Genomic DNA, 26,696 nt, shown 5'->3' with positions numbered 1-26,696 from the left:
ACATCTACAGACCAATGAAGAGGCAAAAAAGACCCCTTTAAAACTTCAGACAAACATCTTTCACAGAAGTATTCATTAAGTCAATGCGAAGCCACAAATGTTCTCGGATGCCTGGTAATAAACTTCTGTTCCTTCTGCCGTATACCTACACAAGCGCTTTAAAGGAAATACAAAGAGACTGCTGATTCCAGTAAGCTGCATAATGAGTTCTTGTCTATGAAAAAAGTTCCTAAACCATAAAAATTTGTACATTCGGTGCCCTACAGAAGTTTGGCGCTTTTTTTTTTTGTGATCTTCAATTTATCAGAAAAGCAGTTAATTTCCAACTTCAGAGGTTTCATCTGTTTTGAAGACAATAAATATGCAGCAAATAACTCACAGCAACAAAGAGGTGATTAGACATATTTAAACAAGAATAATACCTTGTCAGAAATAAATTACTGTCGCAGAAGTGTCATATCTAGCTTTACTTCTCTTGAAGAGAAGAAAAAGAAAACCCACAGCACTTGAAGTGCTTTTATGTACGTTTTTTGCCTTTTTTTTTTTTTTTTTTTTAAAAAAAAGCAGCTTCTCACAAACAGTATTTCCAGCAGTCCAAAAACTAGGAATGTTTCTGCCTACCTGCTACCATGACCTTAGCTGTCCGACTGATGATAGCTCCGATGCCTTCTAGAGATGCTTCACACTGGTAGAGACCTTCATCCGGCTTGTGGTGCCTGGAGTGGACGATGTTTTGTATCAAGAGGGATCCGTTGGTCAGCTGCTGCCTCCTTTCGTCTACCGCCAGGTTTAAGAAGACTGCGTCTTTCTTCCATTTAATTATCGGGGCTCCTTGATCCGATTCTGCTACGCAGTTCAACAGCACGTTGCTTCCACGCATGGTGACAGCATCTGAAGGCTCAGTCAAGAACCTCAACGACGTAAAAGTCTTAATCTGCAAACCTGAAAGACCAAAACCATAAGAGATATGGAGTAAATATTGGCCGTACATTTCTATAGAGGAAGAAACATACTATATTAGACACAGAAACTCAATATAGGGAACCCCCAGAGGCACCATAGATAGGGCTGGCAAATATTATAAGAAATTAAGCTATGGTTCTCTGCAAATTGTTAACACGCACACAAAAAAACCCAAGCATAAATTACATTTTTGTCCCATCACTGCAAAAAAACAATATTCATCGATAAAAGCATCTTCTATATGTAAAACACGAATATAAAGCAAAGCTAAAAAAAACAGCGCAACTATATATAGCTGCGTAGGAGATGAGCACAAAACCCATCATACCTCCTTGAAGGTTATCTGGAGAATTTAATTGCTTACAGGACTACTCTGGCCACACGCACTGAGACGCGTTTCAGCGTGACAAGCACAAAAAGAGCGATGGGGCCTCGCATGGTTTGCTGTTAGCGATCAAGTGGGAGGAGAACACGCAAGAGCCCAACCTGCCCAAAACCTCAGACCTGGTGGATCATCTCCTACCTCCCCAAAACAACGTTCTCCTCACTACCAACCAGTCCAGCCACTGCCCTCCGGTAGGCAGCAAGAGAAAAACCACGCGAGCATGGCCAACACCGCACACCATCCCTGTCACGGCACTGAAGACTTGAGATTTCCACCCGCTGCAAGAACGAGGCCAAATTCTTCTGTGTCACTTCGGGAACAGGACGCTAATCAACTTTGTGTAGTTAGGAGATAAATCAGATTGTAAAGGCAGAGAGAGATGCTCTCAGAGCTGAGCTACGATAGCTAAAGAGTAGAAAAATCATTAAAACGCTCGACAACCTGTGGATGCAGTTACATCAAAGGGCACAACTCAACATTACCAGTCCTTTTGCTCTACTGCATCGAGTATTTTCTAACAATTTGTAAGTGGCCAAAGCACGTACAACACGTATTTTTAGACAACAAAGCCTTCTGAAGTCTCAGTGACTGTACTCGAGTGAGAAACTATCGGAGCAGTCTCCACTGTGACATAACAAAAATCAAAGTTTCCGCCACATCACCAGCTTACCTATCCCACCCTCTCCAGGGCAGCACCTCTGAGGGCTTCCACATTTCAATACAGACCTCCGGTTCCCAGACAGACAGGCAGCTCCCCAACCTCCAAACTCCGTGCCAGAGACAACGCTGCCCTTCTGCGCTCCGGGGCATGGGGAATGGAGTTTGGAAACAGCTGCATATGAATGCAAAAAATAGCTTTTTTGTTTTTTCCTTCATCATCATCAAATGAATCCTTTTACCTCATTAGAGCAAATGAAAACAAAAGCTTACGCGATAAAAAGATTCAAATCCTAAGAAAAAGATTAATTTTCTCTACTTTGTGCCTCAAACCAAAGCTTTCTATGAGTAACAACGCATAAACAGCCACTTGGCGTTTTCTTTATAGAAATTAATTTTATTGTCAAGTACTTGGTTCCACCTGTACACTAACTGAAGTAGCCAAGTACCAGACTTTCCTTCCCTAGAAAAAAATTAATAAATAATATAATTAATATTAATAATATAATTAATAAATAATAAAATTAATAAAAAATTTAATAAAATTTAGCAGAGGAGAAAGCAAGGGTTGGGAGCCTCAACTTGCAGAGCATTTCAGGCACAATAACTATAGTACCGTAAGAATTTAGGAAAAAAAAAACCAAACACATATTGTCTAATAATATAAAAAAAGAGTAGTCAAATCTCAATTTATTTTTCATTTATCTTAACGCTCTGATTTCGGGTACCGGAGGAAGCACAGCAGAATTAAGCCCAAAAGCCGCACGTTGGCACAGCGCACTTTTGCCATAAAACACGGATATAGGTATAGAAATACATTTCCAACACGTGAAACTGTAGTTATTTTAAAAACACGTGTTCCCTTCCCTTCTCCCAAAGGCATCTGCGTTCTGTTGGCACATCGCAGCTTCTTGTTGGACAGTTTATTTATGTCACCAACACTTCTGACGCAGTTTAACACAGCTGTTTATGACAGCATGTTAATGATTTTATGTGGCCATTATCACAAGTAAATAATCCACTTCTGCAGGAGAAACGGGGTTACGACAGCTTCCAGTGCAGCAAATGCAGAAGTTACAGAAGTTAAACAAAGATTAACTTTCTTTTCATGCAATTACCCTTGCGGCTCACTAGCAATTTCAGCTATTCACATCCTTCGCAAAAGGCATATTTAACCTAAATTGCTTTACTACAAGGAACCTAAACAGCTTGAATAACCTGGAAAGCTTTCCGAACGCGTGGAAAATTCAAATCATCTTCGAAATATTATTCCTGGAGATAGCAGTAATGCTGACGTCTTAAAAACGGAAGAAAATGACCGTGTGTTTCCAGAAGAGATCGCTTGGAAGGATAAGAATCCAACGGCGGTGGTTTTGTAGTACGTGGGTGCGGAAGGAGAAAGGTGGAAGGGTAGTTGCGAATCCTATTAGTATTTATTTGGGAATTTGAAGTCCTAGCTCAGGTTGGGAAGCCCAGCTGCACCCTTACACCCAAAGTCAGGGCAGCCCGGGGAGCTTTCCCAAAAACGTGTCACCTCGTCGCGCCCTCGACTTCCACAAAGTTCTCTCCCTAATTTCTACTTCAAGCAGCAAACGCCAAACTCAAGTCCTCTGGACCAGGTTATAAACAATACACTACACCTAATCCACAAATCTATTTCAGCACTTGAAATTACTTCAATATTTTTTTTTTCCCATGATATAAGCCAGGATAAACAAACAGCCTTTATTGAATTAAGGAAGAGACACATCCCAGACTTGAACAGACCACAACACACCTCCATATGCGTAAAACTACGGACCATCACCTGAAAAAACTCAAATATCCACATACGGAATTAAGACAAGTTTTAAACTTTACTCACACTAAGAAACCAAACTCTGTATTGTACAGTCACTAAGAACAGTCTATATTTGGGTGGACACATATACGCACCCCCCAAAACAAAACTGATCCTATGAAAGAATTCTTAAGACACTGCAGAAACCACAAGCGAGTGCAATTTCTCCAGCGAGTCTTCTTAATGGTACGTTTACTTTGAGGCCTACCTCTGACTTCAAAAGCATTTCCCTGAATCCCTTTTCTCCCGTATAGTGGCTATCATAGGATGGTTTGGGTTGGAAGGGACCCTAAAGACCATCTCGTTCCAACCCCCCTGCTATGAGCAGGGACACCTCCCCCCAGCCCAGGTTGCTCCCAGCCCCATCCAACCTGGCCTTGAGCACCTCCAGGGATGGGGCAGCCACAGCTTCTCGGGGCAACCTGTGCCGGGGGCTCACCACCCTCAGAGTGAAAAATTTCTTCCCAATATCTCATCTAAATCTCCCCTCTTCCATTCTCCCTCGTCCTATCACTCCATGCCCTTGGAAAGAGTCCCTCCCCAGCTCTCCTGGAGCCCCTTTAGGCACTGGAAGGGGCTCTGAGGTCTCCCCGGAGCCTTCTCTTCTCCAGGCTGACCCCCCCCACCTCTCCCAGCCTGTCCTCCCAGCAGAGGGGCTCCGGCCCTCCCAGCATCTTTGTGGCCTCCTCTGGCCCCGCTCCAACAGGTCCAAATTGAACAGCTAAAGAAAGGCTATGGTGACTAACAGCCACCAAGTTGTAGAGAACGCCCTTGTTCACATTTACGTTGAGCGCCTGTTTGATGTTCCCCAGTACGGTTTGCAAAAACCGACCTACCCCCGTAGCAGTTAACGCTTTCTTCTGTCACCTGCACCCCAGCGAGGACATCCTGGCCGCTGCCTCGGGACACCATGCCCCCCCTGGGATGTGCTTCCAGACTCTTTGCCTCTCAAAGGCTTTGCGAGTCAGAACGGGAGAGAGAAGTGCTGTTATAGCCGCTGTATCTGTCCCAGTAGATACAGTCACCTTTTCCGTGCCTGCTCACGGCTGTCATTTGAGGTTCAGCACTCTCACATTTGAAGAAAACAGACTTAAAGGAAATTAAGAGTCTTACAAACCTGAGGCCGCTGAAACCGATGGGGCCAGGGCACCTTAGCGTTTCCTCTCCCCCCCCCCGAAGAACAGCTACGGGCGCAGATTTACGAGATCTACCGCTTAACTACAAACCTGAACGGAAGCGTTGTAAAGATTAAACACCTCCTACACAAAGCTGCCGTCTCAGCTATTCCGAGCACATCCGTGTCGTCAAACAAGCCTGTAGCGCCGCGCGGAGATCTGAAGCTCCGAGGTCAAGGAGAGCGCCCTTGGCAATAGCCCAACCGTCCTTCAGCCAAATAAAGGAGAAGAAAACTTGAAGCTAAAAGACCCCATCCGTGGTCCCTCGCTGCTTTAGCAACCAAGACATTACCCTACGCGATGACCCGCTTTGTGATACAGGAATAACGCTAATGGGCTGCTCACCCTGACAGGTAACATCAGAGTAACTTCAAGGTTATCATTCTCCAGGCCGCAGACAAAATTAACATTTAAAAGATGATCTCCGACGTGCTGCTTAATCAGTCCCTTGCTTTGAATCCTCCACTTGCTGTTCCGGCTTTGTGAAATGTCATCTTCCAGAGTGGGGTTGTGGTTTTTCTTTTTTCCTTCCCCTTCGTGTTCTGCATCAGTTGCTTCCATTATAGCCAGGGAAGAGATGTCACAGTTGCAAAAGCGTTTGACCGGGCCACCCCCGGAGCTTTCTTCTTTTTCAAATAAACATTAAGAAAGAAGACTTTTTGCACACAGACCATTTGAAATCCGTGAATACAGAAATACCCCCCAAGTCTCACTGAAATTCGGTAGCGGAGCATCGTAGCTGAACTAAGTCCATTACAATGAAGTGTATTTATGGGCACTCAGAGTATACGATTTCTCAGAGCCTGCACGAATTAGCTTAATGGCCAGGCTAATAAGCATTTATTTACATGCTTAGATAACACAGAATATCCAGCAAAACTTGATACAGTTTCGTCCGTTTGCATAAAATACACTGACAAGAAGCTTAATATATATTAAAAGAAGTCTTGCTGAAATGTTTTTATTATAACTTATGATGTGCCTTATGGGGTGCTGAATATTTCCATTTCAGCTCTATGAAATTTTGAAACTCTGCCTGCATTTGATGTTCAGAGGCGGAAATAAAAATTCCCACTCCGAGCAACGTACAAGGCAACACACAAGGGTGTGGTACATGGAAGCATCGTTCAAGTTTTATAGAAAAATTAAGATATACATTTTATATAGGACTTTATCACGATGTTCCAAATCACTGAATTTTTAAATGGTGCTATCACAGGATTTCACACTGTACTGAGGCAAAAGTGCTCGTAACAACAATTCCATTACAACTCCTCCATATTCACTGAATCAGTAGGAACACAGCAACTGACTGGATGATTTTTACTCAAAAGCTTTAGTTTGAGCAAAATAAGATTTTTATACGATTTATCACTGAGGGTAGTGTCCCCGCACCACAGCGCCCCACTGCTTCTATCCAGAGCGCTCAGAACAGCGGTTAAAAACTTCTGCTGGCGGTGATTTATGAGCAACACGTGGAAAAAGGGCTTTATCAGGGCCGAATGAGACCACTAAGCAGATCCATCACTGCGTGGGCCCCTCTGGTGTATAATCACAGTCACGCAAAGAGTAAACGAACCCCTTCTCAAACCGAACAACCCGAGTTCCACGCGTAGTTCTCCACGCTACCAAAGAACAAACGAAGGAGCCGTATGCAACAGATGGGTTCATCCCACCACCTTACACACTCCGTGCCCACACTAAGGCTGGGGATGTTAAACCAACTCTGATGGGACCAGAGCGATGAGAGCATGCGCACATGCGGACGCTCGTCTCCGCTACCCCTCTGACTATCGAGGTCTCTAAAAGCACTCTTTATTGACTGGACCCGTTTGACTCCTTTCTCAGCAAAGGTATTCGGAAGAGCCAACTAATTCAGAGAACAGCTCTACGGCTGCCCCAAGGTGATCTCTGACCACGGTGCTGTGAAAGGGGCACTCCATCCCTTCCTCCAGCCCTACGCTCCCGGGGGCTTCCCTCGCCTCGGCTCCAGCAAGCAGGCAAACACAAGAGCCAACTTGACCTACCGACCTTCACGAAAATCACTCTTCTCAGTCAGATCAGATTCCTCGTAACTGAGCCATAAAACACAAGGCAAAGGGCAAGAGCACATCTATTTGGAGGACAAGGGGCAAGGAGGAAAAAGAGACCGAGTCTTCTGGCAGCTGCCTGCTGTTGATCTGGTTTGGGCAAGAGACGAGGCATTGGCTGGGCTGTAGAAAACCATCCGAACAAGTACCTACGTGCAACCACAATTTGCTTACTTTGCCCATGCGCTCAGTCCAACTCATTCCACGGCAGCCTCTGGAAGAGACGGAGCTCAGGTTCCTCTGAGCTCCGACCATCCGATGTCAGGGGTAAGCAGGTTTATCTTAAAACAGTACGAGTGATTCTCATTGCCTAATTTTAGCCACATGTTTGTTGAACAAAATCTCAACTCCCCAACCAACAAGTGCTGCAGTATACGCTGTTTCTTCAAGCTTATGGAATCACAGAAGGGTCTGGGTTGGAAGGGACCTCAAAGATCATCTAGTTCCACCCCCCCCGCCCTGGGCAGGGACACCTCCCCCCAGCCCAGGTTGCTCCAAGCCCCGTCCAACCTGGCCTTGAACATCTCCAGGGATGGGGCAGCCACAGCTCTTCTGGGCAACCTGCGCCGGGGGCTCAGAGTAAAGAATTTCTTCCTAACCTCAATCTCCTCTCTTTCAATTTAAAACCGTTCGCCCTCATCTTATCGCTCCACTCTCCGATAAATCCATTTAAGTTACAAATTCATGGGAACAAATTCAGAAGATCCAGTTATCCCTGGAACAAAACGAGAATCATTTTGCTTCCCGCACAGCGCGGAGGATGTGCGGCACAAGGGTATTTGGCCACATTAAAAAAATATGGGTAGTGTCGGAGGAGGACTGAGATTTGCTCAACACAGCAGGACACAGCATCTCTTCTGGTCCAGGGCTTTCCTGAGCTTCAGGGAGCAGCCGCTGTAGCCCTCGGTCTGTGGGAAACCCAAACAGAGCCTGATGTTTTCTTACAGCGGAGGCGATGGGGAATTGGATTTTCATTTTGAGCACGCAGAGAAAACTGCTGAATAGTTAAATGCAGACTTGACAGTGCATTTTTTTTTTTTTCCCCTACAGGCTTTTGTTTCAAATGCTTTAATTACATTATCAGAAAATCATATTATTTACTGGGTTTCCTCCCTTTTCCTCATGAAAACCCGTACCTGCCAATTTGCACGTAAGAGTTCCACAGAGATGATAAAAAAAAAAAAAAAAAGACATGGCACTGTATCTACAGACAGAAGCATTGTTGGCACCTTCCATATTTCCCATCTATTAAATATACTTTTCAAGATGAAGAAATGTAAAAGCATAGGCAAATATGTAAATTCCTGGAAAACAACAATGTTTTAAGGTGTCTAAAAGGTATTACCAACTCGGATGTTATTTTGAACGATCCCATTAAGTTTTCAAACAGCTCTCGGCAGAAGACTCCTGCGGAGTTAAGTTGGGTTCCCCAAGGTACGTCGCACCACCAGCGGGTTGCTGGTTTCAACCTTCTCCCCAGCAGATGCTTTCTGCCTTTCCGACACTTTTAAATACACATCCAAGACACGCCAGATTTCAGGGTTGCCTATCAGGAACGGTGTGTTTTGAGAAACCGCACGTTTGAAGAGGCAGCCGAGCGTGGTCCTACAGAACAGGGCTGAAAAGTCAACTTCATCCTGACAGCTACAGCACGTCAAAAGCTGTCTACCAACACCCTCTCTCATGTCCGAGACCCACAGTGCAACCTTCTCATTGAGGAAGTCGGGAAAGAGACATTCCTACACTGAATCTCCAAAGCTCCAGCCGCCTTCCGACAGGGTGGCGGGCTGCTGCATCCCATAGACACGTTCCACAGCCCAGAACCAGAATAAAATGTAGAAGGGACACCCAAGAGGTGCCTGGTGACAGATATGGGATGAAATTAAGCAAAGAGAAGTGAATTGGGGGTATAGAACTGTAGAGGCAGAAAACAAAACAAAAATCATTTAAATTATTCGATTATGTTATTCTTAGATTAAATCAGCTAGATAAAAATGCATGGGGAGGGGATCAGGGGATCAGGGTAGAGCAAGTATGGAACACCAAGCATGAGAAAGAAGAACCCCCCAGGGCAACGGTGAAGGAACAGTCAAGAGGCAGGCAGAAAAAAAAAAAAAAAGAAAAAAGAAAAGAAAAAAAAGAAAATCAATCCCGTACGGAATCCAAGCCAAGCAGAAGAGGGCTAAAAGGGGAGAGTTGAGTGGAATATAAACAAGAAGAGGGCCCACAGCTCTGGCCAGATGCAGGTTTTGAGCAGTCATTGTGGAAGAAGTCAGCCTGCAAGGAAGAAACATGAGCCAACAGAACAGACGTTCGGGCTCAGATGAAAGGGCAATGGAAGGCAAGAGCTGGAGAGGGAGAAGACACGGAAACGTATCTACAGGAGAAAAGTCAGGTGAGAGGAAGAATAAAGAGGAGGATGAAAAGATAATGAAGAGAGAGAGGATCCTGAGTTAAAACATCAAAAGAACACATCGGTTGCTGGAAAACGAAATCCCTCGGAAGAGCTTTAAGCTGGAGAGATGGGCAGAAGGAGCAAAAACAAAGGCAGTATTTCCACAGTTTCATTTTTTTGAGATGGTAAAGCATTTAGGGAATAAAAAAAAAAAAAAAAAAAAAGAGCAGAGGAAGAAGCAGGAGGGAAGGGGATGGGGGAAAAAAACCCACCCAGACTCCACGAATGAGAACTGTGTGCTGAATTTAAGAGCGCTATAGCTCAGAACAGCCTATAGCACAAACAGCGCTGCTCGAACACACGTGGCGGCGCTCAGAATAAAGCCACTTCTCGGGAAGACAAAACATTTAGACAGGGGGCTTTTTGTTTTCATATTTGTTCATTTCTTAAATGCATTCCTCCTTCCTTGCAGGCCATTTAGTAAGGCAATAAATTAATTTGTACTTTAGAGTGAACTCTTTAATCCTTTTTGTTCTCTCCCCTCCCCATCAAATGCATACTACGGAATTTGCATGCATTAGCATAATGAAACATTAATTACATAGCATTTTGGATAGGACAGGCATAGAGCTTCAATCAATCTCAATAACTGGCACGAGGAAGGTGAAAACCACTGGCCGGGCTTATCAGGACAGCAGAAGAGACACAAACACATCCCCGGCGCCTGTTGCGGGTGTGATTTAAACCTCACATCCAAACCCAAAAGCCACTCAGAAAACTACAAAGACAGTAATAAATATCAATTATGTTAATGATACGCAAACAAATTGTTTTCTCCTGGTTTCGTTAGCAACCAGAGCTGCGTTGGCACAGAAGGATGAATGGGACTGACCTGGCACATCCGACCCAGGGGGGTGGGTTATCTCCTTCAACATATCGGGCGATACAGCTGCCAATAATCACCCCTGCGTACCCTCCAGCAGCAAACTCCGACGATTTTACGAAGATTGCTTCTAGCCTGAAATTATCGTCTCACCTGCATCTTCTCCAACACCTTCAACGCATCGGTTGTGGTGGTGTCGGGTGCCCCGGGCAGGGCAGGTCCGTGGTGCAGAAGGACCACCCAGGACCACCCCACAACCAGAAATCCCTCACAAGCGTGCCGGCATCTCCTCATCCATATCCAAGACTGACACATGCATAAAGCAAACCAGCACCCATGGTAAGGGCAATACGAGCTCGGTTGCATCCTCCTCCCCTTACTGTGCCCACAGTATCTTAATTATAACATTCTCTCTATTCCCATTTACGAAACAGAGAAAGACGGTTTCTCCTTCCATCCTCAAAATTAAAATTCTCCCACTTCTGTTTAGTAAAAGGTTTCTGGGAAGACCAGAACTCTGTTCATTAAGGAAACAAACTGCAGTGCTACAATAATGTATGTGAACGTTAAAGAAACGAATGGGGACTTCACTGCAGATGTAGAACCCTTTCCTCTTTGCACAATGAAAGCGCACGGCAAAGCCGATGGACTGTGTGCCCTGAATGCATCATTTCAGCTTCGGAAAAAAACCCCAAAGAATTAAGATTTTTTTAAAAAAAGAGTCTAATCTGAGCATAATCTGAGTCATAAAACATCCAACAGCAATTGAGACTGCTGTTGTGAGGGATAACCAATGACTATCAAACTGTTCCCATCAGCCTTTCCAGCAGAAAAAAAACCCTCTACTCCATTTCATTTCATAATAAATCACAGTTTCTCTGTTTTACTTCCTTTTAAATCTGTGACTCTCAACTACAGCAACAGAAAAATTGAGGGGCCACACTAGATGACCTCCTGAGGTCCCTTCCAACCTAAACTATTTTGAGTCCAACAAACAAACAAAAATATAAAAGACAAAAAAGGCAGGACCCCCCACACCCCAGGAAGAATCCAGACCTTAAAAAAATTAAATAAGAAAAATAATCACTGGTTAGAAAATGAACTCCTTCAGGAGTCTGCCACGTATCACAAGTCCCAGGACAACGGATTTGTCTCCAACCGAGTACGTTATAATTTAAACATATCCCTCTATCCCAGTTTTGCACCAGAGGCCCAATTTTTGTTTTGCTGCATAAACATAATTAAAACTTGAGTTCCACGTGTTTTAGAGGAGATCAAAATGTGACACGATGGGTCAGATTTTGACCTGGACAGTGATGTTAAACTAATTTCCATCCACAAAGCATCTGGACCGGTATTTTGAAGTCTACAACACGACATGACTGAGAGCTTTTCCTCAAAACCACAAAAATAAGAGGAGCGGCTTTTGTGGCAGATCCATATTCATAAGTCATTCGTAAAGATCCAACAAAAAAAGTATTAAATACCACTGGTGTTTCAAAGATATAAAGCCTAGAAGTGACATCGTCCAAATACCATCCGGAGCTGTCGATAAGAGTTTACTTGCAGGATGTACAGTTTTTAGTCGGAAATTGGTTTTCCGCAACCCGCACACAGTAAGTGGCATTTCTCATCCCACCCCGTCCTTCGGGCAGAAATGTCTTCAAAGCTCCAGCCTCCTTCTCTGCCAGCTACCAAATACCAATTAACTGAGCATTTCCTAACAAGGAGGAAGGAAAAAAAAAAAAAAAAATTAGCTCAGCAAATTTTGATCACAGCACAGAAAACAGGAGAAGTCATCTGCCTCGGCTTTGGTGGCCGTGCAACACGGGCTCCCAGCAAAGCCCGAGAAGTCGTTCTCCCTTGGGACTGGGAAGGGGAGAAGGAATCCCCAACGGATTATTCTGCGATCGAGCAGCCACCTCTCCTCGGTAGTAGCGAAGTTTGGAAGAAAATAAGCTTCTATAGGGAAAAAATAAACCATTTCTGCCCAGGAATTGAAACACCTTGAACGAGCCCTTCAGCGTTCTCACTTCGGACATGCTCAAAGAGCAGATTCGCCTGTACTGGACGAGCTACGACATTTATTTTAACGCACTTGCAAAGTTCCTCATCAAATTGTAAGAAAGGATATAGCCTTTATCAAGTGTTTTGTTCCTATTCGCTCCCTCAACATAGGCTGTATTTCAGTAGTAGCAAAGAACATGAAGGAAACCCCCAGGTAAGTTTTACTGCTCCCTCTCCTCCATGGAGCACGTGTCTCCTGATGAACACTTAGAACTTGACTCAAAGGACACTTTCTCCTCTTTATTCTGCTCTGAGCTACTTGCCCTCCAAAGGACAAAGAGTCTCAGGCTTTCTCCAACCAAAAGTTTTTCCACTGTGCTTTATTCATCTCTTTTCCTCTTCCCATTGCTCTTTGCAAAGGTGAAGATGCTCCCTCCAAGCTTTTGCAACAGCTGAAGAAGGCTCTCCTCAAATCCCACAAGACCTGCATCGTTTTTCTGTCTCTTATCTAACGACAGCCAACAAAGGAATCAGACTGTACTCTCTTAGGTCCCCCTACCACCAAAGTGCTGAGTAAGCGCTGAAGAAGCCCAGAAGTAGTTAAAAAGCAAAGTCAAGGCACCACCACGCATCCACCCCAGCATCTTCCACCACACTTAGTGTAGGAACGAGCACACAAGAAGCCTTCTTGTCCCTCTCCTGCTGGGATCAGTGGTCACTTGGCCATGCAAGAAGCAGGACTTCTTGCACCCAGCTTCCACGGCTACTTGCACAAAGAAGCTTGATTGGAGCCCAAACGCTCCAATGAACCGCACTGAACTGCTTGAGGGTAGGACGGCTCTGCAGAGGGATCTGGACAGGCTGGACCGATGGGCTGAGGCCAATGGAATGAGGTTCAAAAAGGCCAAGTGCCGGGTCCTGCACTTGGGTCACAACCACCCCACGCAGCGCTACAGGCTTGGGGCAGAGTGGCTCAAAAGCTGCCTGCTGGAGAAGGACCTGGGGGTGTTGGTCAACAGCAGGCTCAATATGAGCCAGCAGTGCGCCCAGGTGGCCAAGAAGGTCAACGGCATCCTGGCCTGTATCAGGAATAGTGTGGCCAGCAGGAATGGGGCAGCAATCATCCCCCTGTACTGGGCACTGGTGAAGCCCCATCTCAAGTCCTGCGTTCGGTTTTGGGCCCCTAATGACAAGAAGGACATTGAGGTGCTGGAGTGTGTCCAGAGAAGGGCTACAAAGCTGGTGAGGGGTCTGGAGGACAAATCTTATGAGGAATGACTGAGGGACCTGGGGTTGTTTGGTTTAACCATAGAGATAGTCTTCTTGTCTCACTAACCTGCTTCTCTAATGCCTAAGCAGAGACGTCTCCATCACTCTTCCAGACCTATGGACATGAAGTTCTCCAGGGTGTTGTACAAGTTGACTTCCAATTCTGAGCACGTGCTTTAAGAACGCTCGGGTAAGAGGAACAGCACAGCACCCATAGGAAAAGAAGTCCTTCAACCACATAACCATAACAGAATTACAATGCAAAAAAAAACCTCAGTTGTTAAATATATCTTTTGAGAGTGGGAAAAACTACGTCAGAGCACAGAATTCAGTCGCTCTTATTAACATTCTGCAATATTAGGAACTTCCACTCAATTTTAAACCTGGAGCAAATAAACCCAAAACACCGCAATGTCCTGTTCCCAGTCTGAGAAGTTTCCTCGTAATAAAGTTATTTCTAGAAGTTTTCCAGCTCCGAGGCAAAACAGAAGGAGCAGTCCGACATTATATTATTCACTTGAACAAGTTTCCAAATTGAAATCACTAAGATTGCAAATACGGACTTGTAACTACATGGGAATCCCATTTGAAATAATTTCAGATTTGAATATTGCCATAAGGTCCTGTTGATTTCGATGAAGAAAACCCACTCATGTGGATAATACTATGCAGATGGGGCAGTGGCTGTGGGGCCTTTTGCCAAGGCTCTGCCTGCTCTTACCCACCCCTGCAACTAAATGCCTTTCGAGGACGAAAAAAAAAAAAAAAAAGAGGCAGTATACCAAAAGTATTTACATCCCGAAGCTACGGATTCAGACTTATGTTGTTGTCATATGTCTGACCTATTTCTCTATTTCAGGTTCTGGAAAAATCAAAAGTCAAGGTTGTGGTGGTGGTAGGGGGGGATTGATTTTTTTTTTCTTTTGTTGTTGGTTTTAAAATAAAAGAGCAGGTTCAAAAGAGATTAAAAAAATAAAATAAAATCAAGGCTTGTAAATCAAAAAACACAAAACCAAACCACCCCAGAGACACAAGACCATATCGACACAAAGCCTCCCAGACTTTGTTCCTGCAAACACGCTTTGTCCAAGGCTCCAGCCTGAGTGCGTAGACCCCGGAGGTGAAGCCCATGCACCATCTATCCTGACATGTCCTCCAGAGAAAACCAGGAATCGCTAAACTTGTCCAAAATAAAGCAAGGCAGTCCTAAATGATGTCAAAGTTTAAAAACAATGGGGTTTTTTTCCCCCCCAGATCTCCATTTCTGCCTCTGATCGCTCTTCCCTTTACATGAAGAAGTTGACTTGGTCAAAAAGCATCACTCTGACCCCATGCGAGAAGATTTCCTCCAACTCTACTAAATATTAGGAAGGTTCTTCACTTGCTTCAATGACGTTATAAACTGCACCACGGTTTAATAAGCTATAAAAGGTCTTTAAAGCGGGTAACATCCGAGCGTGCCAAGTGCTTTACGGACAACAGGCACTCTTTGCCTCCCCTCACCCAACCCCGAACCGCTTCTCTTACTTTATACAACAATTTCGACACGTCTCTCTGCCCATTAAGGCTGTGTAATTGGTTTCTGCACCCAGTTTGCTTGCTCAGACAAATCCCGGCCGAGCTACAGAAAGCCACGTTGGCACATCCTACAGCTAACTCCCAGTACCAGCCGGGACAAGACGGGTTTTATTTAACATTTCTCTTCGGTGCCTTCCAGCTCTCCACCTGATTTGAGCTGGGCAAAGGTTCAATTCACACAATTTAAAAAAAAAAAAAAAAAATGAAAAAGAAAAAGGAAAAAAAACCCTCCAAGCCCCGAGCTACGCAAGAGGCAAGTAACACAAGGAGGAAAATGTTTGTCAGCGAAGTTGTGAAAAACGCAATTAAAAGCTTCGAGAGAGAGTTGAGGGGGGAGCCCCAGACGCCGTTTCATAACCTCTGCCATCGGTACCAGCTTCTTTTAAATGCAAATTCCAAAAAAAATCGGCGTACGCCGTGGCTGCAGCGGTACCTCGAGCCCCCTTCCCCCCCCCCGGCAGGCAGCGAACAGTCGCCCCATTGTAGCCGGCACTGCCCGAGCGCACAATACCGACCTTATTCCCGGGAACCTCCTACAGAAAGGGGGCTGCGGGATTCTGCAGCTGAGCCAAAGCCACAAGCCTTACCCTGGCTGCCCTGAATACCAATAACACCCCCCCCCCCAAACACTTCTTTTCTCCGGTTGCAAAAGTTTCCAAAGTTTTCCGAAACAATCTCTGCTTGAAAGGCGGTTTTGTTGGCCGGGAATCGCGGTGACTCCACCTCCCAAGCCCACCGCTACGACTGGGGTTGGCATCTTTTTTAGGCTGAAACGGCCAAACTGACAACGCCGAATTAAGAAATAGCTGCCAAGAGCAGAGCGCGAACCCGCAACTTCTTAAATTGGCTACTTCGGTTTACACTAAGCCCGGTAATTAACGAAATTAAAGCCCGCTAGTCTGCTTGCTATAGCTGCACACCAAACACAACATCCCGTTCGGCGCATTGGTTTTGTGTGTTTAATGGCACAACTCGGTCATTAAAAACCTCCTTTTAGAAAGAGGACACATCTTCCTCCCACTAGAGAGTCTCCTTTCCCCAGCAGGAAAGCAAAAATCCACTTGATGAGCGAATACTGGGGTAATACCTCCCTGCAGGTTTGTTAAAGCTCATTAAATTGCTGAATAAGCTAATTAGCACCTGACATACATTAAAAAAAAAAATCAACATAACCCTCATAATCTTTAAGAAGTGGAGAAATATTTCACACTTAACAGAACAAAACAAAAAAAAAATCAGATTTAAAAAGGCACCAGGTAAACCCAATTTAGCTCCTGGTGGTCAGAAGATCGGGATGTCTTTTACTCCACGGCGCTTCCTTCATCGGGGCGGCACAATTAATCAGAGAAAGTCTTCAACCTGATTCGCAAATTAAAAGCGGAATAGCAAAAGAGGTTTAGACTTGTCTGGTTTTGAAATCCCGGCACTACCATGCCGTCGGACACTGTCATCATTTACTTCACTAAATTATTAGCCCATTGGTATTCCTTTTCTTTTCTGACATCAAAAAATACGTCTAAAGAACCACCCCCAAGCAGGGGGAGGAGAAGAAATCAGTCACACAACCAAAGCTCAGTCAGGTTCCTCTGGTTTGGGGTGGGTTGTTTTTTTTTTTCCAGGATTAAGGAAAAAGGAAGAGCAAATATCAAACACCCCACGAGCCTGAAGAACGTCATCACTTTAAAATCTGCATCTTTAATTAAGAAATTTAAATGTTGTAATTTTTTTTTTTTTTTAAAGTTCCACAACAGGAGGAATTGAGGGGACTCATATCTTTCCATATTGTTTCCATATGAGTTCCCCATATTCTTTATGTGCTTTTATTTACATATAAGAGTCAAATACCGACAATCCCTGGCTTCCTATATAAAAAGAAAAGCGGGAGACATGAAATACAAAAACTTGATGATATTATAACAAAAAGAACACATAAATAAAATCACTTGCTGCGGCAAGAATAAAGGTTAGGACCAAACCTTTTAATTTAAATTACTGGCACTTGTGTAGATCAACAGTATTTGGTAATTTCTCTTAAGTACTAAAGGGGTTTGCACTCCCAAATGGCCCATTTCTACCAATTATGTCAATTAATTAGGAAAAAAAAAAAAAAAAAAGATGGAAGAGAGGTGCTTTGGTTTCTCTACGAACAAAGCTCGGAAGAAGGGAAAGCCATTTACATTAATAAGTATCCATCAAGCCCCCGCGACTGACAGGCAGCGTAATGGAGCAGTTACAGCACATATGGCTCCGAAGCGGCTCCTCCTCGCGCCTTCCCCGCACGCTCCACCGAAACCTGTCTGCACAGGGCTCCTCCGCCACGGGAGGTAATTGCCATTTCTCCGTTAAATACAGGGGGGGCAAATAAAAAGTATGACGAGGAAAGCGGAGGGTACTGCACCTAGGGAGGAATAACCCCGTTGCACCGGTACAGGTTAAGGGGTGACCTCCTGGAGAGCGGCTCTGTGCGAAGGGACCTGGGAGTCCTGGGGGCCAACAGGATGCTCATGAGGCAGCAATGTGTCCTGGTGGCCAAGAAGGCCAATGGCATCATCCTGAGGACATCAAGAAGAGTGTGGCCAGCAGGTGGAAGGAGGTCATCCTCCTGCTCTGGTCTACCGTGGTGAGGCCACATCTGGAGCATTGTGTCCAGTTCTGGGCTCCCCAGTTCAAGAAAGACAAGGAACTACTGGAGAGAGAACAGTGGAGGACTACAAAGATGACTGGTGAGTTTGAAACAATCATCGTGTAAAACTGATTTATTTTTCCCCACCCCTTTTTAATAACTCACTCTGGTGCGGAGGTGTGAGCGCACATCCCAGTGAATCAGATGAGACTATAATCCATTCGGCCTTTGCATTTCTTCCTCCCAGTACGGGTTTTAGTCCTTCTAGCGGTTTAAAATCCTCACCTGACTTTTAGGCAAAAATTTTGCTTCAACGCCTTTTTCTTTGTGAACTCTTGTTGCATTAAAAAGTTACCCGTATCTTATTCAATTTGGATGCAACATCTGGTTTTCCTCCTAGTCTTTTCTGTATTGTATTATACCCATTTCCGCTGTCATACAAAACGCTATAATAAAAATACAAGCTAGTGAAAGTATTGATTTATCCTGCAGGTTTTTACACTTTTTTTTTTTTAAAAAAAAAAAAAAAAAAAAAAATCAAGCAACCAGGAGGAGTAGGATAGGCAGCTACAAGTCGGATACTGAAGAACAAAACGCTTTATTTTGACATGTCCACCTGCATACTGATAGACCTGTCGGTATCCAGCAGGCTCCAGACCTCCAGGAGCTACTAAAAAACCCTCTCGGGCATCTGGGTTTTTTTTTGGGACAGGGGATTGCAGGAAGGCCATATGGACATCAACCTTGGAGGAGCTGCACCAGACACAGTGTTTGATCCCCGTTCCCATCTGTTCCCGCTCCAGCCTGGCGCTGGAGGACCCTCGAATGCCACGACACAAGAGCATCTCAACCATCGCCCATTCTTCACACCTACCATCTGCCGAGCGGGACACAGGCGATGAAGCGGCTGCTTGAAACCACAGCATAGCTCAGGCCACTTTACAGTGAAACAAGGAACATTCTGTTCCATTTTAATAGGATGTCAGAAGCAAATGCGTCTAGATGCTGGGTTTGGGTTGGTGTTTTTTTTTTTCCTTCCCTTCCTCAGCTCCTACAAATGATAAATGCACGTATTTTCCAAGCAAACTGCACAGCGTCGCAGCCGTTATTGTGATGCAATTGCATTCGCCGCACAGGAGGAAAATATACCCAGCGACAGTGAAATCCGCAGTTAGGTAATATTCGAATGCATGAGTTTGAAGTTAAACTTCAAAAGGAACACAACGATCTGCCGCATCAGAAAATGCCGTTAGAAATGCTTATGGTTATTAAGAAAACACTCAGAAAATTCAAGGAAAAAATCGTTCCGAGGAGTAGTTGTTGATCATATCACATCGCATTTACACCACAGAAATGTTTACCCTTGTGTTTGTTTTATGATTTAGCTTCAGCGGGATATAAATATGCAGATGCATATGTTCAATACAGTTCAGAAGCGTGTTTTTACCACTTGAACAGCTGCAGTTTTAAACCTTCCCCAGTGCCATCGCCGCAATCAAGCCAGATCCCAGGGGGCGAGGAGACATCGAGTTTTCAGTTCTCTTATGATTTGGGATGGGGGCAATCCATGTTTTACAAACACTGCGTTCTGAAATACGCAGTTTTATTCATATCCCTTCAGCATACAATAATTCATTTTTTGCTTGAAAATTATTTTTTCTTAATTTAAGGCTATTGAGACACAGCTTTCTGGTACAACTGCTGCTCTTCCTCACCTCCGCCGAGTCCCCGGTGGGCTCACCGTGGGGTTTGAGCATCCTTAAGCATTATTTTCATGGCTCTACAAAAGCCGGCTTTGGCAGATGTCTCAAATCTTAAGCCCCAAGACATTTCTTTCCAAAACAAGAAATAGATCCAAAGTTTATTTTCTCTACCGCTATTGTTATTTTTTCCCCCCGCTACAGCATTTAAGGTACTTTAGAGCACTGAAGTCCCCAATACCATTCATTCACTTCTCCGCCAGAGCCCATCTATTCAATACGTGGATGTAGAAGCATTGAAGAAAGATGGTAAATAACACGGCAGTCTCGTCACTGCCGGGAACTTTCACGAGTCAGGGTTGATGTGTTTTTTTTTTAAGAAGGACATGCTATAGATCAGAAGGAACGGCCAGAGTCTGGGATTAGATATTTCACTGCTGGGCCAGACACTGAATTAAACGCGAGAGCCGCCCAGTCATAAGACATTATCTACCCAAAACCACTATCTGCCTTTGTCATAAATCCCATTTCAAAATTACGATCAGCTTTTATACTAAATCCCATTTTAAAAGCATTTAGAGCTCAAAACTTAAAATATATTGCAATTATATAGCCGCTATTAGTAATGCGTGTTATACAGTTCTATGACGTGTTAATACACTCAATAATAAAAATATATTAATACGCAGTGAATTTTTAATTATGAAATGCAATTACAGGTCAATTGTTTGCTTTTAATCACGCTGACTAATTGGCTCCCTTGCTACCCACTGATATATTTATCATTCATTAGAAAAGTAGTTTTATCGTAATATACGGCCGGTAATGTTTTATACCCGCTTCACACCTACGTGGTCAACAGCAAAAAAAAGGTATAGGGCAGCCGTGATTTGGGGTTGCTGAGAATGAAACCACAGCATCTGGCAACGCTTGACTCCCACTTTAACACGGGTACCATTGACTAGACGGCGCAGGACGGGAGAACTCGGCTCACAGCATCCGCTGTGATTTAGCGAGGCAACTTGCAGGACAGCGGGAAGGAAGAATTTACGGCAGGAGTTGAAAACCGTCCAGCAAAAAGCACAGATACTGATGGGCTGCAGCTCTCTGAAAAGACAGGCCATGATTTATAACGTTTAAGGTTATGCCCTGGAATACTTTGATATAATACTCAAACCCCTGCGCTCGTCAAATATGGAGATTTAATTTCACCACTTACTACGGAAAAGTTACGGGTTTCTGCTTCCACGGCCAAGCGAGAAACCAAGCCTGAGGCTGCAAAAATCCATGCGGCGCGGGAATCTGCTTCTGAAACACATCCCGGAGCCTCCGGATAACGAAGCATCCTGCCAAACGCGTTGAGCGCTGAACCTCTGGATCTCTATCACGTTGCTTAAAGAAGAGAGATGTGGGAAATCTGAACCCACCAGCCCTAGGACAGACAGAAAGCGACGGAGGAGAGAAATCTTTACGGCAGGAACAGCAAACGAAGCACCAGAAGTGGTCATTTAAATGAGAAGCTGTCAAGTGAAACAGTTCTTGAGACCTTTTAAGCAAAATGTTTTTAAATCGCAGCTTGAACGGGTCAGGGTCTCAACAGGGCTGATGTTCAGTGGGGTTCTGAAGAGAAAGTCGACTGTTCAACTACAGGAGGGGGTTTAGACAGGACTAATTAAGAGGTCCGCTTAAGTAGATAGGTAGATAAATGAAGAAGCATGAAGTCAATCCTTACTGTGAAAGCCACCCCAGATACAGGATGAGATGTCCCCAAACATCTCTCTTTTGTACCTGTAGGTATAAGTGAGACTTCTCGAGCTCAGGGGCACCACAACTGACTGCCTACAAGGTACCGGACAGGACTCTTACCCAAATGGGAAAGACACCACCTCCTGCTAGCCAAACTGCAGGACCTTCCTTTCTTCTCTCAATAATTAACACCAAATGAAGTAAGGGGTAGAACATCACTGGGATAATCGGCGAGCCCCGTTCTTCAGAGTAAGGGGAAGAGGAAAGAAATCTGGGAATACAGGCTGATAATTCGGATGCTTTTATTCGCCAAATTTCTGCCAGCTTTTAGCTCCAATCTAAAATATCTTTTTTAAAAAGAATCATCACAATGTGATGTGCCCTATGCACATATCATTGCGAGCGTTTGAGGTCTGGATCTCCACAGTCCCAAGACCAGGAGTGCCACTCCAAGGCCTATATTTTCTTGGAAAATATAACAGTAAATGGGCACTGTGATCTTTTAAAGACGTGTAATATATGGCAATTCACACACAACCCTTCTTTGGAAACCTGTACACTCAGCGTTTCTGCAAAACGCAGCTTTAGTACTTCCAAAGGCAAACGAAAAGCAGGTTGCTTTGAAACAATGCGATTTCAAAGCATCCTTTTGTGTTTTGGTTTTTTTTAAATAAAAAAGGAACAGTTCTCTATTCCAGGGCTACAGCCTTAATATTAATTCCCTATTAGCAGCACCTGCCGGGTTTTTACTAGATTGAAAAGGCTGAATAAATATAGAGTTCTTAAATGGCCATTAGTTCTATTAATTACGTACAGTGAAAACATATGGTTTGCAAAGGCAACAAGTGTCAAAAGTCCAAATAACATTGTGTTATTGATACGCAGAATACAATAAACGCTACGCATGCTAGAGGACAAGCCTTACAGAAAGCTAATTTTGCTAGGAAGACATTCTCTCCTCGTAATTAGAGGTGTTGAAAACTCCTGCAGCCTGCTGAGTGACAAGCCCATTTCTTCCTAACCAAGTTATTATTCAACAGTCAAACCCGGTAGCAAAATGCCAGTCAACAAGATTCATCTGCCCTTCGAATAATTTCTCTCTGCACTGGAATTTACACCCAACTTCACGTGCATCACACCACACCTGAAGAGATGAGGAGTTTGGCAGGGACCAGGTTTGAGCGAAGAATGAAGCGGAAGCGATGGTGGGGGGGGATTTTTGCAAGGAATACTGTTTAGAGCGACGAAATTACCCATAAAAAAAAAAAAAAAAAAAAAAAAAAAAAAGAAGAGGAGGAATAAGCCCTTACCACCTTCGTCTTGAGACTGAAGAACTTCTCCCGGCGGAGCAGAGCTTGGATCAGCACCCCCTTTCTCACCGGTAGGCACAAAAGCTTCAATACCCAAACCTCCAACCTGAGATGCTTCCACCCTCTCCTCTGCTAATTCAGGTGTCTCTTTCCCTGGCGCAGAGTTGGGTCCTATGGCTTTCGCTCAGGTTGTCCCAGCAGGTACCGCTGCAGCCTGGGGACACGGACTGTCACCTCTACAGCCGCTTGGGGGGGGCCTCAATCCAAACCCTTCTTTGTTCCCGCCTGTCATCTACCCACCTGCTTGCAGTAATCCCCCTCCGTAGCCTCAGGGAGAAGAGCCATCCTTCTTCACATGATTGTCAACAGCAAAACTACTGAAAAATGCATAGAAATGATAAAGCACAGGGAAACAAATAACTAGCGGGTAGTACAACTGCAGCCCGTGCCACCAACCGGCTCTTACGGAGGGGAGAAGGATGCAACAGCATCCCTAAGGGGGGGGGGGGGGGGGGGGGGGGACACCCAAATAAAGCACAATACAGATGCACCGAGAAAAGAAATGGCACAGATGTGTAACATCGTGGTAATGGGCGCAGAAGCGGCTATGAAAATCCACCGTGTCTAAACATCTCTCGGTTTCATTTTGTCATTAAACCGCGTCAGATGCGCCTAAGCCTGTAAGACAGGCTGCAAATACGGGCTTTAAAAAGATAACCTCAAAGCTCGTCCTACTGAGGTTAATATTTTCTGTTCAATGCTTGAAATAATTTAAGCGGAACCTCATCGTATTTTTAATATAAAACCATATTTTGTTTCAAGTTCTACAAGATTTATCAACCGGTGGATAATCCACCCAGGACCATTCCGTCTGAGCCAGATATCCATGAAAAACACTCCAAACCAAGTAGTCGTAGCTTCCTCTTGTTTGGCCGCTAATTCCAAAGAGAAAGGAAGCTCTTGTCTCTTCTGTAATTAGCACTATAGTCCGTAGAATTCGGGAATTGCCCCATCCCTGGAAGTGTTCAAAGCCCCATCCAACCTGGCCTTGAGCAACGTGGTCTAGTGGAAGGTGTCCCTCCCCATGGCAGAGCAGTTAGACTAGATGACCATTAAAGGTCCCTTCCGACCTAAACCATTCTATGAATGCCAGAGGAGGTCCCACCCCTGTCCCAGCTGGAGATGAAGCACTACCTGAGGCAGGGAGAAACCACAGTAATTACTAAAATTTGAATGAGAGTTGCCAGTTTTCTTTCCTTTTAAGTAACAAACCCAGAAAACACCATATTTGCTCAGGAAAGAGATGCAGCCAGTCACCACCAAGAGCAAGACAAAGCAGACGCAACACCCTAAAGGGTGGACGTACTTCAATTAGCGGCTGATTAACACAGTTGAAAGGTACCTACCAAACAACTCCAAAACTGGGGGTTCATCCCGTACAGAGGAGGGCTGCGAGAAGAGTTTGGCAGAAATCTAAAAGCTGGAACCAATCTGCGTATCGAGGTTGCACTCCAACAAACACACGAGCTGCAACAGCTCCTTACAGACTGCTTGTTCTGTCCTTGAAGCACCAAAATTTGCTTACTGCCCAAGTTTACCGGCAATAAGCACAATATTAGTCATCACGCCCAAGCAGAATTAACCTACAGAATTTCACAGGAGCTAAACTATCAGAATTTCTTTTAAATTATGACAAAAGCACGTAGAATTTAATAGAAAATGAGTACCTTTCTATAGGCTGAAGACGACTGCTGTTACTTATTTTGGAAGGTCTTAAGTTCTGTAAAACTGTCCTATATACCTATAGAAAGGCTCTTATTCCTGGGGAACAGCCGCAGAGCTTTTGCCATCAGGAAAAAGAGCAATACAAAAAGCACGACCCCACTATCAGCAGGTAACCGAGCACCTTATTAGGCAACCAGACCTCTTCCTAATCAACAGCTAATTCTCTAGTTGCCTTAATTGCTTGGGGGATGGCATATTTGGGGATTACAAAGTAGAGTCCACCAACCCTCCCAACGCAGTCGCGGGCATCCCCGCGTAAGCTGTGATTTATTATACCTGGCAGGAGGAAGCAGCACTGCCTACAGAAAAGAGGAAAATGATAGCAAAAATATTTTCAAACAAGTTCTTAAAAAAAAAAAAAACCACAACAAAACAAAAACAGGTGAAGCCACCTCCAAAAGGGCCCCAACGCCACCAGTATCCAGTCTGCGGGCTGAAGTGGGTGGCAGATAATTCACCTCCTGCACATCCCCAGTGTACGAGGGACTCCACTGAAGTATATAACAGCATCAAATCAAAGGGAGCTTTAAAAGTGGCAAACCTTACAGAGGAATACACTGAAATTGAGTGATCAAAGACATCAGACAACACGCAAAAAGAAAAGGAGATGGGCTTTTACGGTTTCCTTCGTCCCCCTAGCGCAAGGAATCATTATCGCCTTATCTGTCAGCCAGCGCCCGAGACTCCCCAGCGCTCGCACGCCGCTAACGCCGCCATCGCTTCATAGAGTTCTTCGAACGCCAGGAGATTCCCGACTCGCATTCCTTAAGGAGCTCACGACAGTCGTGCGTTTATCGATTCCCATTTAGCAACCCCTTGATCTCATCGCTAGTCCCCCGGCGTCACCTGCACACCGCCGGAATCCGCAGGACCGAGATTTTTTTTCCCCTGCAGGGACCGAGTTGTGATCCCGCTTACACCCCCGCAGCTGCAATGAGTTCAGGTGCCTGCTCTTGGGGGAAAAAGGTCGAAATTCCGGGCCTTCACAGGATGCCTGCTGATTAGTACCATTAGTGGAGAACTACATCAAATAAAAGAGAAGTGATTTACTCACGTTGAATACCGGAGACAAAAATTTGGCTGGGATAAACAAAATGAGCAGCCAGCCCGGCAGTCCTCTTTCGCACGGTAAGGCCAGCAGATGCGGACTGCATTTAAAAAAATTCAAAAAAAACACTTCCATATTTTATCTAATCAATATTCACTTTCTATTTTCAAAATCGTAGCTCAAGGGAATGAATATGAATTTTTTTTGTCATTAGCACTTGAAACAGATATCCTGCCTGCATCTCCAGGAGACTTCGTTCTAGATGAGCTCTTATTTATCGCAGCCGAATACTTTAGCCATTGCTTTATATGGGAAATATCGGGTTTTTTTTAGCTGGCTCATCCCTTTCTCCCCAGCGTCAAATCGCCACCGACAAAACGGACAAGTTTGCAGAACCCCTGCCAAGGAACCTTGCTTTACTACTCTTGACTAATGTCAGACAAAATGTCAGAGCCTCCAGAACTGCTCTTGGCAACGCACGCGATGGAACCCGTCCAAATTCAGGCAGCTGAAAAGGCGGCACCGTCGCCGCACAAAGGAACTGATGTATTGCATATTGAATGGTGTCAATGATTACATATAATTGTATCATTACCTAGAGTGAAGTTAATGGAAGTTAGCATTCAGGAAAAATAAGAAAGAAATTAGCTTTGAAGTAGTATAATGAAAGATTTAAGTTAAGGAAGAAATCAGGCACATTTTTTAAATTACTGGTTTATAGGGCCATCAAACACACCCCACCCAAGCCCCGGTCGTCACTCGGACACGAAGACTTTTTCCCCTTCTTCAAACTACAAGAGTCAAACGTGAATAACTCTTTACCCTGCTTCTCAAGTATACAGGCGCGCGCAAATGAATTTGCGGGTGAATTAAAAAAAAAAATATCGTCGGATCCACGAGAAGAGACAGCGTTTAGAGGATCTTTTTACAGCAGAAACGCTTTTCAGCTGCTAGTCAGGCACCACACCGCAGAGACTTGCATCACCGAGTATACAACTGCCCGTCTTTCACAGATCAAAGCCATTCCGTAATTGGTCAACAGTTGTTTGCAACGCGTATTAAAAAGAAACGCTGTTACCGCTAAGGAAAAATAAGATTTACAATTTACAACCCGACATCATTATCACAGAACAGGTCCCAAGCCCCCTCACTGGAATGATGCGACTTATATATTCTTCTTTGAATTCTGTTTGAACAAATCCCAGCAAACAATTATTTCAACTAGATTCATACTATCGTACT

The 26,696-nt window shown here is 44.5% G+C and overlaps 1 protein-coding gene across 1 annotated transcript in view; it reads right to left on the bottom strand.

The window, feature by feature from the left end:
• The window catches only part of DCC (DCC netrin 1 receptor), a gene marked incomplete at both ends in the record, with an annotated part of 609,880 nt that overhangs the window by 382,021 nt on the left and 201,163 nt on the right, over positions 1-26,696 (bottom strand). The window contains one exon of the mRNA XM_082497412.1: positions 622-942. Within this exon, the coding sequence (XP_082353538.1) occupies positions 622-942 (321 nt within the window). The remainder of the gene's footprint in view (positions 1-621; positions 943-26,696) is intronic.

Source organism: Vanellus vanellus (genome assembly GCF_965231255.1).
Source record: "Vanellus vanellus genome assembly, chromosome: Z".
NCBI classification, from domain to species: domain Eukaryota; kingdom Metazoa; phylum Chordata; class Aves; order Charadriiformes; family Charadriidae; genus Vanellus; species Vanellus vanellus.
The sequence above is the reverse complement of the archived record's forward strand: the minus strand, read 5'-3'. Positions and strand labels throughout refer to the sequence as shown.